The 15,275-nt window shown below is 48.2% G+C and overlaps 1 protein-coding gene across 1 annotated transcript; it reads left to right on the forward strand.

The window, feature by feature from the left end:
• Positions 1-265: 265 nt before the first annotated feature.
• On the forward strand, positions 266-9,875 carry C1R (complement C1r). The gene is made up of 11 exons (XM_057557674.1): positions 266-391; positions 1,123-1,351; positions 2,623-2,815; positions 3,131-3,277; positions 3,371-3,567; positions 3,859-4,006; positions 4,114-4,235; positions 6,010-6,088; positions 6,438-6,593; positions 8,276-8,350; positions 8,987-9,875. Coding segments are annotated over exons 1-11 (2,118 nt in total). The 5' UTR covers positions 266-389; the 3' UTR covers positions 9,757-9,875.
• Positions 9,876-15,275: the final 5,400 nt, after the last annotated feature.

Raw genomic sequence — 15,275 nt, forward strand, 5'->3', positions numbered from 1 at the left:
TACAACAACATCAGACCCCAGGAAGGTCCCTGAAGAAAGAGGGAATTCCCATCAGATTTAGAAACGGAAGTCTGGGCCTCCAACCAAAGGCTTTTCTGTCCCTAAAAATGCAGACCCATCTCTAGACCTTCCCCATGTGGCCAGCAGGTGGCACCACCATCAGAGATTTCAAAACCAAAACTAAATTACACTGGAAACAGATTTTTTTTTTTTCGGTTTTGTTTATGCAAATAGTTCATTCCCTCCAACATTCCTCCCGTAATGGTCCCCCCCCTTTTCCCCCTCATTCCCTCCCCCTTCCCTCCTCTGCGTGACCCTGCTCTCCCTGGACGCAGAGTGGATGAAGACGCTGTCTGGAGAGTCAGGGACCCAAAAACAGGCCTTGAGAAATGTGAGTAAGACTGATGGGGACCAAGGAGGGAGGGAGAAGCCAGAGCAGAGAATACCAGGCACGGGAGGCAAACCTGCCCCCAATTTACTCAGGGAGGTGAGAACACACTTCCCCTCCATATATACCTTACCCTTTCCAACGTGCACATGCGTGCACACATGCAAACTCATACCCCCCGTCCCTCCTCCTGAGGACAAAAGGAGACCTCAGACCCAAGAGGTGTGCCACCTTGTCTTCCTCCTCCAGCTCCTAGGGAGCGGCGAGATGGGGGACCCACTCGGCCCTGGAGAGGCGTCCTTTTGTGCCTGAAACCATCTTCCATAGGTGGTTTCTCCCAGAGGCCTTTGCTGAGCCTTTGGGAGCCCTTTCAGAGAGCCATGACTGGAAACCCTCACCCTCAATTAACTGGTCCCAAGCCAGCCCTATTCCGGGAAGGGGAGGGGAGTGATGGGACAGGGCAGAGGAGGAGGTTGGGGACAGAGGTGGAGGGAGTGTGATGACCTCTGGACTGGACACTGCCCTGGGGAGGAACACCCAGTGCCGCAGCTGCAGAGACCAGCCTCCCCACTCCACCCGCCCCCGCCCCCCAGAACATCTCTGTGAGGTCTAGAATGGGCAGAGAGGAAAACGCCCGGCGGTATGATCATCCCCACCCCCTCCGCAGCCCCTGCCCAAAACACAAGGCTGCTGCACCCCTCCAGCCCTACAGATACCTTTTCTCTTTTTGGCAGGTGGCTCTTATATGCCCTGGTGCCGGTCCTGTTCTGCAGGGTGGGAGGCTCCGTCTTCACCCCTCGGAAGCTCTATGGGGAAGTGACTTCGCCTCTGTACCCCAAGCCTTACCCTGACAACTTTGAGACCACCACTGTGATCACGGTCCCCACGGGATACAGGGTGAAGCTCGTCTTCTGGCAGTTTGACCTGGAGCCTTCGGAAGGCTGTTTCTATGACTATGTCAAGGTAGGGGGTCAGGTTGGGTGGGCAGAGGGAGAACTGGGTGTCTCTGGAACTTGGGAACTTGTGTTCTGACCACCCTGGATAAGACCCCCACCTGTGGACAAAGCCCCAAGCCTGTAAAAGCTGATGGCCAAGTGGGGTTCTGAAAGTCAAGTGATGCCGTGGATGGGTGTCCACTGCTTTGAGAGCCCCTAGGGGAGCGCTGAGGGGAGAGGCACAGAGGGAAGGTACGGGCCCCACTCTCAGGAAATGTACTGCCTACCGGAATCAGAAAAACCTTCCCCATCTTCTTACTTGCTAGGAGTCTTTGGGAAATCACTGTGCCTCAGTTTCCCTGTTTCCATGGAGAGTATCACCTTGGCTGCCACCTCACCAGGAACGCAGGGACGTGGGGAAGGGAGACGTTCATGGTCGTGGCTCAAGCATAGGCTTCAGCAAGGACAGGGAGCTCAGTCTCCTCACCTCTGTCATGACCAAGGGCACCATCCCAGTCCCATCTTTCTACATCCAATAACAATGAGATTCTTGACTCAGGATTCAGGTAGAGCATGCACACAGCCCATAAATACTATTCCAAGGAGACCTGCTGGAGGTTATAAGAGAATAACATATAAGAGAATAACATGAAAATGAAACATCTTCCTAGCCCAGAGGACTTGAGACGGCAGTGTTGGAGGCGAGGGGTCTTGGTGGCAGGGATGGTGAAGAATGAGGTGGGGGGAGGGATGTCTTCTGCTTTGGAGGTGTTAAGGAATCTGTGAAGAAAGAGGTAAGGGAAGTTCAGCCACGTTTGCTAAGGCTACCAGGCCCCGGAGGCTCACGTTGAGCTGAGTCCATCACGAGGCATGGCTGGACGTGAGTGGTCTGACTAAGGCGAGGTGGAAGGACAGGACAGAAGGTAAAGCAGACCATCCAGGCTCTAGGGATGAAGGAAAGATAGAGGCCACCAGGATTCCAGTGGGAGGCGGGCACAGGAGGAGATGGGAGTGAAGAAAGGTCTGAAACATGCTGGGGGTCATAAAAGGGGAGGGACGATGTTTGGGGGACAGGATAATGTGCAGAGTTAACAGATGGAGATGCAGGGGACAGAGCAAAGGCACCTGGGGAAGCTTGCAACAGCCAGAGCCCAGCAGGCAGAGAGCAGCTGGAGGCCGTCCAGCAAGGAGGCATGATCCGCTCGTTGGGACCAGAGAAGGAAGACCTTCAGTGACCCTCCACGTGGGACATGTCCCATCAACAACTGTCTTCCTACCCCACTGTCCTTCTTCCACCAGATCTCTGCTGATAAGAAAACCCTGGGGAGGTTCTGTGGGCAGCTGGGCTCTCCACTGGGCAACCCTCCAGGAAGGAAGGAATTTATGTCCCAAGGGAACAAGATGCTGCTGACCTTCCACACGGACTTCTCCAACGAGGAGAACGACACCATCATGTTCTACAAGGGCTTCCTGGCCTACTACCAAGCTGTGGGTGAGTGGTCCCTGTGCCCGGGTTCCAGGCCTCGTATTGCACGGGGGCCGGAAAAGGAGAACCTTGACTCCAAAGAAGCAGGAAGCCTGGCCTTCCTTGCTTTTCCCAAGAGAGCTTTTTCCAGAAGACGGCTGTCCACCTGGGCCCTGTCCCCACTGGGCAGTTCCCAGAAAGCGTTAGAGGGGCCGGGAGGTCCAGGTGGCCAGGAGCTGACTTCGTCTACTTAGGCCTCTGGTGAGTGACCTCGCTGAGACTAGCGCCACCACAGAAGTCCCCCGGCAGGAACTGAATCCTTCCTTCCGGAATCTCTTCCAGACCTGGACGAATGTGCCTCCCAGCTCAACTTGGTCGAGGAGAATCCCCAGCCCCGGTGCCAGCACCTGTGTCACAACTACATTGGTGGCTATTTCTGTTCCTGCCGTCCAGGCTATGAGCTTCAGAAGGACAGGCATTCCTGCCAGGGTGAGGTCAGGGTTGGAAGGCAGGGACTGAGCAAGGGCTCACCGGGCCAGCCCGAGTCTCCGGGTGACCCCCCTCCCGGCTTTGCTCTCACAGCCGAGTGCAGCAGCGAGCTGTTCACAGAGCCGTCGGGCTACATCTCCAGCCTGGAGTACCCCCGGCCCTACCCCCCCGACCTACGCTGCAACTACAGCATCCGGGTAGAGCGGGGCCTCACCCTCCAACTCAAGTTCCTGGAGCCTTTCGAAATTGATGACCACCAGCAAGTACACTGTCCCTACGACCAGCTACAGGTACAGCAGACCTCCCCACCCCCAGAGATCCTGTCCTCTCCTCCCCATCGCCACGTGGCTCCTCTCATCGCTCCTTCCTGCTGGACCCTCTGGCCAATTGGTACAGAAATGGCCAACATCACACATGAGTTGGGCAAGTTCCTACACACCTGGCAGCTGGGTACTGGGGATCCCTTTTACCCTCCAGCTGAAAACATACACAAAGCAGGATTCCCACCACCAGCACCACCGCCCCAGCCCTGGGGAAAAGTGTCCGAACTGGAGAGGTGACCCTCCCTCCTCCCCCATCAGATCTATGCCAACAAGAGGAACATCGGTGAGTTCTGTGGGAAGCAAAGGCCGGAGCCCATTGACACCAGCAGCAACGCCGTGGACCTGCTGTTCTTCACAGATGAGTCAGGGGACAGCCAGGGCTGGAAGCTGCACTACACCAGCGAAAGTAAGGCTGCCCGGGGCCCCCCACTGGCCAGCAAGGGGGCAGGATGTAGTGGGTAGAAAGAAGGCCATTGGCTCTGCCATAAATGTGCCCTCCGCTTTCCCTGACAGTCATCAAGTGCCCCCAGCCCAAGACCCTAGACTCGTTCACCATCATCCAGGACCTGCAGCCTCAGTACGAGTTCCGGGACTACTTCATCGCCACCTGCAAACAAGGCTACCAGCTCACGGAGGTAAGAGCCACAGCTGAGGGGAAGGAACTGGCCCAGCAACAGGAGTAATTCACACAGTCAGGCCCACAGCAGACGGAGGCTCAGCCCCAAGTAGAATCATACGTGTTTGAGCTGGAAGGGTCACCTGGCCTGTGCCAACTTGACTGCCCATTGGAAACACTTAGGATTTTAAAATACTCATGTCCAGGTCTCCTGCTAGAGACTAGTCTATGGGTCTGGAGTGCAGCCTGGGCATCAGGATTACTAAAAGCTACTCAGGTGATACTAATGCCCAGCCAAGATTAAGAGCTACTGGCCTTGCCCAATAACTCACTGTAGAGTTAGGAACCAAAGAGGCGGGGGCGGAGGTGAAGTGCAAGGAGTGACTCAACAGTACCGGGATTGTGTACAGCAAGGATTACCACCAAATCCCCTGCCTCTTGCTCCAGGGCTCTGGTTTTGGGATTTTGGGGGTTTTTTTAAGACCTAACTGACTTTATTCAATGATTCATGAATCGGGCAACATCCCACCTAACAACCAGAAGGGGCTCCTTTTCTGTACATTGGTGGTCTTACCCCTGGTCCACCACCCTGTCTTCAGCTTTGCAGACTCAGGAAAGAATGTGGTTTTCTCCATGGGTCAATCTCACAAAAGCTGGTAAACTAAAATGCTATTTTTAAAAAGCATGCAGTTGGAGTTACCCCTGGCCAGGGACCTGGGACTGGACATCCCGTCTGTTCAATAGAACCACTTGGAAGACCTACTCTGAATCAGAGGAGAGACCTTTGGTTTGTCCTTCAGTTGTAGCAAAGTCACCCAACAAACATTTTAAGTGTTACTGAGTGTAAGGCAGTGTTCTGGATGTGGGAAGGACAGTAAAAAGAAACACACATTCATGCAGGCTTCTTGGAGCTTACCTTTGAATGTTGCATCAAGCTGAGTTAGCCAGGTAACTGCTCCTTGCTCCAGGAAGGACTCAGTGCCCTAGACCCCTCCTCTCTGCTCAGGTTACAACTCACCACGCCCTACGCCACCTGCACCCTTACCTTGGCATTTGTCATTCACATCATAGAGTTTAAAACAAGTCACACGGTTTATCTCACATTATTTACATTTCACTGGGACATCCTAGTCCTCATACACATTCTCTTGCAATCTGTTACAAGGCGAATTATCTGGGATGACTGTTGATCTTAATAAAACTCATTCATTTTGTCCAATTACTTTGCATTTCAGAGGGGGCCATCTCCCGCCCTGGTCCCTGCCATCCGCTCACCTACGACAGCACTTAGCATACGTCAGCATCCTCAAGCACCCTTGAAAGTGGCTGGGCTGTGCTAGTATTTTAGGAAAGGCCCTTGCCCTTAAGAAGACTACAGTCTAGGGGTGATGAGGTGATGCAGGGTGCTCCAGAGGAAGAGAAACATGGTCCTACTTCAGGGCAGAAACTTTTGTTTCAATGCAGAGAACACACAACTGGGCTTGTTGTTTTTTTAATGTAAAATTGTGGGGTTCAATTGGACCTCAGTGGAAACAGGCAAGAGTCTAGAGAGAGGATTATTGGGTCTGACAACTAACCCTAGGTCTGACTTCCTGCTGTGTGGCTCATGTGCGCCCATGTGTAAGTCTGGTCTGAAAGGACCGGCTAGCAAGAAGGACCAAGCATCCATGGGTGCTAAGGTTTGAGGGCTTGAGAGATGACTTTGCATCCCTGCTGCTCCCGTGTGGGCGAGGACAGGAAGGGAGCTGCAGCACCTCCTTGTACTAACAGCACCTCTATCTCTGATCAAACAGGGGAAACAGGCGCTCCTGTCCTTCACAGCTGTCTGCCAGGATGATGGCACATGGCATCGCGCCATGCCCAGGTGCAAGAGTAAGTTGCAACTCAGGGATGTGTCTCCCCCGAGGAGAAGGGAGGAGGGGTCTGGCCTAAGCATCTCCCCAGAAAGACCCTCCCCTGACTTGTCCTTTGAAGCCTCTGGCCCATCCAGGAACCAGTCGGCCCTCATCTCAGCAGGACTGACAGGCTGTACCCAGAGCTGAATTTCATTGTATCCAGTTCCCGTACATCACGAGAGCCCCCCACTCACCATATTTCCCGAAGGTTCTCAGCATGTTCTGTGGGTCCACTCCTGCTCTGTGGGCAGACTGCTCACGTTCCTCCCACTGAAGTTCCGGAACAATCCTTCCCAGCTCTCATACGGCCCTGTGTTCTCTCCAAGTCAAGGACTGCGGGCAGCCCCGAAGCTTGCCTAACGGAGCCTTCAATTACACCACCACAACGGGGGTGAACACCTACCAGGCCCGTATCCAGTACTACTGCCACGAGCCGTATTACAAGATGCAAACCAGAGATGGCAGAAGCATGTCTGAGCGAGGTAGGGACCCATGCAAATCTTCTCATGGGGAGAGAGAAGACTGAGGGAGGCAGTCTTCTCCCTCTTGTTGGGACATTTTCTGCAATTTTTTCCAGTAGAATCCCTACAGAGTGAATATTAAGATATTTATCCAGGGCACTGGCTTCAGAGGTACCAAGAGGCATCTGACAAAGGTGAAGAAGGAAACACCTGAGCTGATACAGAGAAAGACTTGAATCTCATAAACAGCTTCTTCTCACCACCACCACCACCACCACCATCACCACTACCATCACCACCATCACCATCACCACCACCACCACAACCACCATCACCACTACCATCACCACCACCACCATCACCACCACCATCACCACTACCACCATTACCACTACCACCACCATCACCACCATCACCACCACCACTACCACCATCACCACTACCATCATCACCATCACCACCACCACACCACTACCATCAACACCACCACCATCACCACCACCACCATCACCACCACCACTACCACCATCACCACTACCATCATCACCATCACCACTACCACCACCACCATCACCACCACCACACTAGCATTACCACCACCACCACCACCACCATCACAATCACCACCATCACCGCCACCACCATCACCACTACCACCACCAACATCACCACTACCACCACCACCATCACTACCACTACCGCCACTGCCACCACCACCACCACCATCACCACCACCATCACCACTACCACCACCACCACCACCATCACCACCACCATCACCACTACCATCACCATCACCACCATCACCATTACCACCACTACAGCTTTATCAGTGAGACTTCCTCAGCCTTCTCCCCACATACCTTCTCAGGCTGCTATGTTGTGAATTTCTGCATTTAGGTTTACTAAATTACTCTCAAACTCATCTATGGGTATCTTTAAAACTTTTTTTTAATAAAAGAAATCACATGCTTTGTACAATAGGTGTGAAACATGCAAAAGAAGGAAAAAAATCTTATTTATAGGCTATTCAAGGTGTTACTTAAGAGCTGAGCTTTGAAGTCAGACAACCCCCACTTTGCATCTTGGTTCTGGCACTTAGAAATTATGTGACCTTGTGCAGATTATTTAAACTCAGTTTCCTCGTCTCTAAGGTGGGGATAATGATGCATATCTGAAAGCCTCACGGTGGTGCTTAAATGAGATAATGCAGATAAAGTTCTGAGCAATGAGCACCGGCACACTGTCCGTGATCAGAAAACATAGCTACCAGGAATTCCCTGGCGGTCCAGTGGTTAGGACTCCACTCTTTCACTGCCAAGGGTGTGGGTTCAATCCCTGGTTGGGGAACTAAGATCCACCCAGCACCACCAAAAAAAAAAACCAAAAACCATAGCTACCATTAACATCTACGACCCAGCACCAAGATGCAATCACTGATGGAAGTTTGACAAGTTCCTTGCAGGTTTTGCGTCTACTTTCACAAACAGGGATCATGTCGAATATAATAGTTAAGTATTCTGATTTTTCCACTTAGCATTAAAACAAAAATATACGTATGGAGCCTCTTAACACTTTCAATATCCCATCCACATATATTTGAAACTTTCCCTTTGATTCTTGTCCTCTCCCTCTCCGCACTTGTGTGCTCACTGGCCCCTGTCCACGACCTCCCAGCCTGAACACAGCCCCTCTCCCCTCAGGGCGGTACACCTGCACAGCTCAGGGCATTTGGAAGAATGAGCTGGCTGGAGAGAAGATGCCTCGGTGTTTGCCAGGTGAGTGGAAACCCTCCGCCGTCCTCTGTGGCCCTGGCAGCCCTGCAGGGCCTCCGAGGAGGCATGGCACAGAGACGGGAGAGACACTCCAGCTTGAAGCTGAAGATAGACATGGGGTGAGGGAGGAATCAGGAAAAAGGCGAGGAGACGCCCCAGCAGAAGGGCAGAGGCACCCAGAGATCTGGACCTGTCCCGACATTCCTGGACTTTTCACTGAGCAGGTGGGAGATCAGGAATAAAAAAAAAGAGCAAGAGGGACTTCCCTAGCGGTCCAGTGGTTAAGACTCCACGCTCCCACTGCAGGGGGCACGGGTCCCGCGGCGCGGCCAAAAAAAAAAGAAAAAGAAAAAAAAAGAGCGAGAAAAGCCCCAGGAAGAATAAACAAGAACGAGGAGAAGAGGCTGACCATACGCCAAAGACGGAAGACTAGGGAGGGAGGAGAGAGAAGAAAGGGCCCTGAGCCAAAAAGAGGGGGCGAAGGGGAGGGGCCAGCCCGCGGTGCCGGGCGCTGACTTCTCCCCCCCCCCCGCCCCCTTCTCCTCCCCCCCGCCCCCTTCTCCTCCCCCACCCCGGCCCCCCTCTCCCCCCTCCCGCCCCCTTCTCCTCCCCCCGCCGCCCCCCCCTTCTCCTCCCCAGTGTGCGGGAAACCCGTCAACCCTGTGGAGCACAAGCAACGCATTGTCGGGGGCCAGAAGGCCAAGCTGGGCAACTTCCCCTGGCAGGCCTTCACCAACATCCACGGGCGAGGGGGCGGCGCGCTGCTGGGCGACCGCTGGATCCTCACGGCCGCGCACACCCTCTACCCCAAGGACTACGAAGCGCAGGGCAACGCCACCGTGGACGTGTTCCTGGGCCACGTCAACGTGGAAGAGATCACCAAGCTGGCCAACCACCCCGTCCGCAGGGTCAGCGTCCACCCCAACTACCGCCAGGAGGAGTCCCACAATTTCGAGGGGGACATCGCCCTCCTGGAGCTGGAAAATAGTGTCACCCTGGGCCCCAACCTCCTCCCCATCTGCCTCCCCGACAACGAGACCTTCTATGACCAGGGTCTCATGGGCTATGTCAGTGGCTTTGGGATCATGGAGGAGAGACTTTCTCACAACCTCAGGTTTGTCCGTCTGCCCGTCGCTAAGCGAGAGGTTTGTGAGAGCTGGCTCCGGAAAAAAAATAGGAAAGACGTGTTTTCTGAAAACATGTTCTGTTCTGGGGACCCGACTCTAAAGCAAGATGCCTGTCAGGGGGATAGCGGAGGGGTCTTTGCAGTGAGGGATGAGAAAAATGATCGCTGGGTGGCTACAGGCATCGTATCCTGGGGCATCGGCTGCAGCAGGGGGTACGGGTTCTACACCAAACTACTCAACTACGTGGACTGGATCAAGAAAGAGATGGGGGAGGAGGACTGAGCCCAGAATTCACTAGGTCAGAATCCGAAGAGCAGTGTGTAAAAAAAAGAAAAAAAAATAATCTAACCAGTTGTTGACAACCACTAAGTATCCATATTAAAATCACTGATGCAGAAAGACACTGTGTGAAATAAATCCTCTTTTCTATAATCCCATCCACACCCTCCACCTGAAACAACCCAAAGGTCACCTTTATTCCCCCCACCCCCGCCCCAGGGCTGCAGAAGATACATTCCACAATCTCTAGCTAGCACTGTCCTCTTCCATTTCTATAACCATAGGGTAATTGAATAGAACTCCTTCCAAATAAAATTTTATGAGAAAGCCCATTGTGTAAAATGAATTAAAAGCAGTATTTAATAAATATAAAAATATTTAATGAGATCATATTTAAAATATTTTCCTTAGGAGGGCAATGAGAACAATTAAGTTTATGCCCACATTTACAATTAGAGTCGTAGATAACAATTTATTTCTGTATTTTGTTTTGCTTGTACAATATGAAGAAAATCCTTATTTTCCCACATGCATAGTTGCAGGTATAAGAGCTTTTTTAACAGCTCACTTTCCAGTCTCTAAATATTCCTTAAGAGAGGAGTGATATGAAATTTTGGTTCCCAAGTTGAGTCACTAACAATATTTTAAAATAATTTGTATTCTTTAAGATATATTTAAAGACCAGAGAAGTACCCAGAACTTGGGATAAGCATTATAAGTATTTATGGTAGAATATTATCATGATATTATTGCACAGCTGACTCTTCTGGACTCGTCTGAACAACTTTACACGAGCTGACTCACACAGGCCTGAACTCAAGAAGACCAAGGCAGAGTTAAAACATACCCAAGTAATGACGAGTTTTTAAGTCCAAATGCGGGTCCACAATCCCTTATCTGACACCCTCAAGGCCAAATGCCTTTCAATGTTCAAGATTTTACAGATTTCAGAAGTGCAATATACCATCTATGTAATGTAATGTAATGGCCCCAGCAACACCCTGTAAGAACACAGATGAATAATTCTGAAAAACATTTGAATATTCACAGTAAGTGAGATAGATAAGGGCTCTAGACAACTACCCACCAGTTACTGTCAGGTTTTGCCACTAAATAAGTTTTGGTGCCAAACTTATTAAAACACTTTCTGTTTTTAAGAGCATTTTAGATGTTAGGATTGTGGACTTGTACAGGTGGAAATGAAAACGTTTTCTCATATAGTCTACACAAAAGCATACACAAGTGGTGTGGGTTACATTTAAGGAGCATACATTGATTGCAGTTTGGTTTTTTTTAAATAAATTTATTTATTTATTTATTTTTGGCTGCGTTGGGTTTTCATTGTTGGGTCTTCGTTGCTGCGTGCAGGCTTTCTCTAGTTGTGGTGAGCGGGGGCTTCTCTTCGTTGTGGTGCACGGACTTCTCATTGCGGTGGCTTCTCTTGTTTCAGAGCTGGGGCTCTAGGCGCGCGGGCTCCAGTAGTTGCGGCATGTGAGCTCAGTAGTTGTGGCTCGCGGGCTCTAGAGCGCAGGCTCAGTAGTTGTGGCGCACGGGTTTAGTTGCTCCACAGTATGTGGGATCTTCCCGGACCAGGGCTCGAACCCGTGTCCCCTGCATTAGCAGGCGGATTCTTAACCACTGTGCCACCAGGGAAGTCCTGCAGTTCTTTTAATGGTTAGAAATGTTTTCAGAAATGAAACACCTTCAGGACTCTAATGGAGGCAGGAGTTCAGTGGGTGGAGGAGATGGAAATGGTTAAAATTTAAAAATTCAATTCTATGTTATTTCTAAGGTTCCTGGCAAATTTAAGATTCTGAGTCCCTGGTCCTTATTGTAATCATCAAATGTGATCTCAGGAGGATCCAGTGACTGCTCTGACCTTTCTGGTTCCCACTCTCTTCCCACAAAGTCATGTGCATCTTATTCTTCAAGTGCACTGGAGTAGAAAAATAAGGACAAAACCAATACTCTGTGAATAGAAAACTAACAGAAAAAAAAATACAAATTGCTTTTGGACTTTGGGGGTTAACCTAACTCATAATAAGGAAAATATTTAAATTGAAACACTATCTTTTTACCAGTAAGATTAGCAAAGATAATATATTATATTGGTGAAGACGTAGAGAAAACAGACACTCATGAATTCTTTTTTAATGTAAATTGGTACAAACTCTATAAACAGCAATTTGGCAACATGTAATCAAAATTACCAATCCACATGCCTTTGACCCCGCAATTCCACTTCCATGAATTTTTCCCACAGATATTCTCACATATGAGTTAAATGACCTATGTACAAGGTTAGACAACCCAGCATTGTTCATAATAGCAATGTATTAGAATCCTGAATTCTGAAAGGTCTGGTACCAAAGTTTCAAGTAAATTATGGAATATCCAAATAATGGAATACAATGTAGCCATTCAATCTCTAAGATAAATGAAAAACAGAACAGTGTATATAAAATACTACCATTTGTATAAAAAAGAAGAGTGGTTTTATATTGCTTTATATGTATAAAATATTGCTGGAAGGTTATATAAGAAATGGTGGTGGTCTCTGGAGGAGAAGAAAAGTTATCACTATATTCTCTTCCTATCTTTCAAAATTCTGAGCCATGTAGATGTTTTATCTATTCCAAAAACCAGGTACAGAGCTGTATTAAAATATTTTTAATTAAAAAAAGTTTTAAGGAAATAGCCTCATTGAGGAAGTTGACATTTAGCAAAGATTGAAAGAAGTTAGATATTCAGAGATCTAGGTGGAAAGCATTCCAGGAAGAGAGAACAACCAGTGCAAAGGCCCTGAGGCAAGAACATGCTAGATCCACTAGGGAATTACAAAGGCAGCCAAAGCAGAGTAATACAAACTTGCATTTTGAAAGGCTCACTCTGGCTGCTGAATTGAGGTCAGACTCTATGTGGAAAAAAACATAAAAGGGACCAGTTAGGAGGCAATTTTGGTAATCCAGCAAGAAGTGATGGTAGCTCAGACCCAGTGGCAGCAGTGGAGGTGATGCAAAGTAGTCATATTATGGATAAAATTTGCAGAGAGCCAAAAGATTTCGTGATGGAGTAAATACTGGAGAGAGAAGAATGAGAAAAAGAGAGAAGTCAACTAGATGCAGAAGATTACCAGGGGAGGAGGTTTGATGAAAAACATGAGTCCTGTTTTGAACATGTTGAGTTTTTCATAAATGCCTATCTGATTAGGGCCAAAATGGAATAACAGGGATCAGATTGACCCACCCTCCTGAAACAAACAAACAACAGCAACAACAACAAAAACATCAAATATATGAAACAACAGTTTTCAAGACATGGACTTCAGGTACCAAAGACAATGATTCCTGGGAGACCGAACCCTGTGACTGCCCCAGCTTACTGCCTTGAGAGAGGTTCCAAGCTGAGGTGCTAGAAGGAGAAACCCAAGCAGGGCTCAGCTGACTCCCTGAGTTGAGGAGACAGAGCCAAAGTGCACAGAGCTGAGTATCAGAGAGGAGACAGCCACACAGAGAAAACACCAGAAGATCCCTACAAGTATTCACCCACAGGCAAGGAAATTACTGAAGGATGGAGAAGAAAGCCTTAAGAGATGATGAAAGGTAATAGTACCCTACAGATGGCCAAAAAGCACATGAAAAGATGCTCAACATCACTAATTATTAGAGAAATGAAAAGGAGGTATCAAAAAACTACAATGAGGTATCACCTCACGCCGGTCAGAATGGCCATCATCAAAAAATCTACAAACAATAAATGCTGGAGAGGATGTGGAGAAAAGGGAACTCCCCTACACTGTTGGTGGGAATGTAAATTGGTACAGCCACTATGGAGAACAGTATGGAGGTTCCTGAAAAAACTAAAAATAGAACTACCATATGACCCAGCAACCCCACTCCTGGGTATATACCTGGAGAAAACCATAATTCGAAAAGATACACGCACCCCAATGTTCATTGCAGCACTATTTACAATAGCCAGGATATGGAAGTAATCTAAATGTCCATCAACAGGAGTGGATAAAGAAGATGTGGCACAGATATACAATGGAATATTACTCAGCCATAAAAAGAAACGAAATTGAGTTATTTGTAGTGAGGTGGATGGACCTAGAGTCTGTCATACAGAGTGCAGTAAGTCAGAAAGAGAAAAACAAATACCGTATGCGAACACATAAATATGGAATCTAAAAATAAATAAATAAATAATGGTTCTGATGAACCTAGGGGCAGGACAAGAATAAAGATGCAACTGTAGAGAATGGACTTGAGGACAAGGGGAGGGGAAAGGGTAAGCTGGGACGAAGTGAGAGAGTAGCATTGACATATATACACTACCAAATGTAAAATAGATAGCTAGTGGGAAGCAGCTGCATAGCACAAGGAGTTCAGTTCGGTGCTCTGCAACTACCTAGAGGGGTAGAATAAGGAGGGTGGGAGGGAGGTGCAAGAGGGAGGGGATATGGGGATATATGTATATGTATAGCTGATTCACCTTGTTATACAGCAGAAACTAACACAACATTGTAAAGCAATTATACTCCAATAAAGATGTTAAAAAAAATAAAAGGAAGATGTGGTACATATACACAATGGAATATTACTCAGCCATTAAAAAGAACAAAACAATGCCATTTGCAGCAACATGGATAGAGCTAGAGATTGTCATACTGAGTGAAGTAAGTCAGACACAGAAAGACAAGTATCACATGATATCACTTATATGTGGAATCTAAAAAAAAGTGTACAAATGAACTTATTTACAAAACAGAAGCAGAGTTATAAATGTAGAAAGCAAACTTATGGTTACCAGGAGATAAGGGAGGAGGGATAAATTGGAAGATAGGGATTGACATATACACACTGCTATATATAAAATAGATAACTAATAAGAACCTGCTATATAGCACAAGGAACTCTGCTCAATACTCTGCAATGGCCTATATGGGAAGAGAATCTAAAAAAAAAAAAAAAGAGTGGACACATGTATATGCATATGTAAAACTGATTCACTTTGCTGTATACCTGAAACTAACACAACATTGTAAATCAACTATACTCCAATAAAAAAATTTTTTTTAAAAAGTAATAGTACCCAGCAATCACCAGGGCTGGGAACAGAGCCTGATCCCACCAGCCAGACTGGAAAACCTTAGAATTTATGGGGCATTGGGTAGGGTATGCAGAAAGGTATTGCCTCAGTAGCAGAAAACAATGGGCTCTAGGTTAAATGCTGCTCTGGTCCCAGCTAACAAATGTTAAAAGTGAGACCAAAAGGATCAAACTGTTTCCAAGTAAGTTAACTGAGTCCCAGAACAAAGCTCAAAAATATTTACAGAATTACAAAAATATCCAGCACCCAACATGGTAAAATTCACAGTCTGGCAACCAATCAAAGAATATGAGACATACAAAGAAGCAGGAAAATATGATCCATGATGAGGAGAAAAATCCACCAAAACCAACCAAAACTGATACAGATGTAAGAATTAGCAGACTGGGACAGTAAAACAATTGTAATAA

Source organism: Balaenoptera acutorostrata, chromosome 11 (genome assembly GCF_949987535.1).
Source record: "Balaenoptera acutorostrata chromosome 11, mBalAcu1.1, whole genome shotgun sequence".
Lineage (NCBI taxonomy): Eukaryota > Metazoa > Chordata > Mammalia > Artiodactyla > Balaenopteridae > Balaenoptera > Balaenoptera acutorostrata.

Bases quoted from the DNA above. Each gene is read 5' to 3' on its own strand.
- C1R (XM_057557674.1), top strand. The intron at 3,278-3,370 runs GTGAGGTCAGGG...TTGCTCTCACAG, and splicing joins GGACAGGCATTCCTGCCAGG to CCGAGTGCAGCAGCGAGCTG. The intron at 8,351-8,986 runs GTGAGTGGAAAC...TCTCCTCCCCAG, and splicing joins GATGCCTCGGTGTTTGCCAG to TGTGCGGGAAACCCGTCAAC.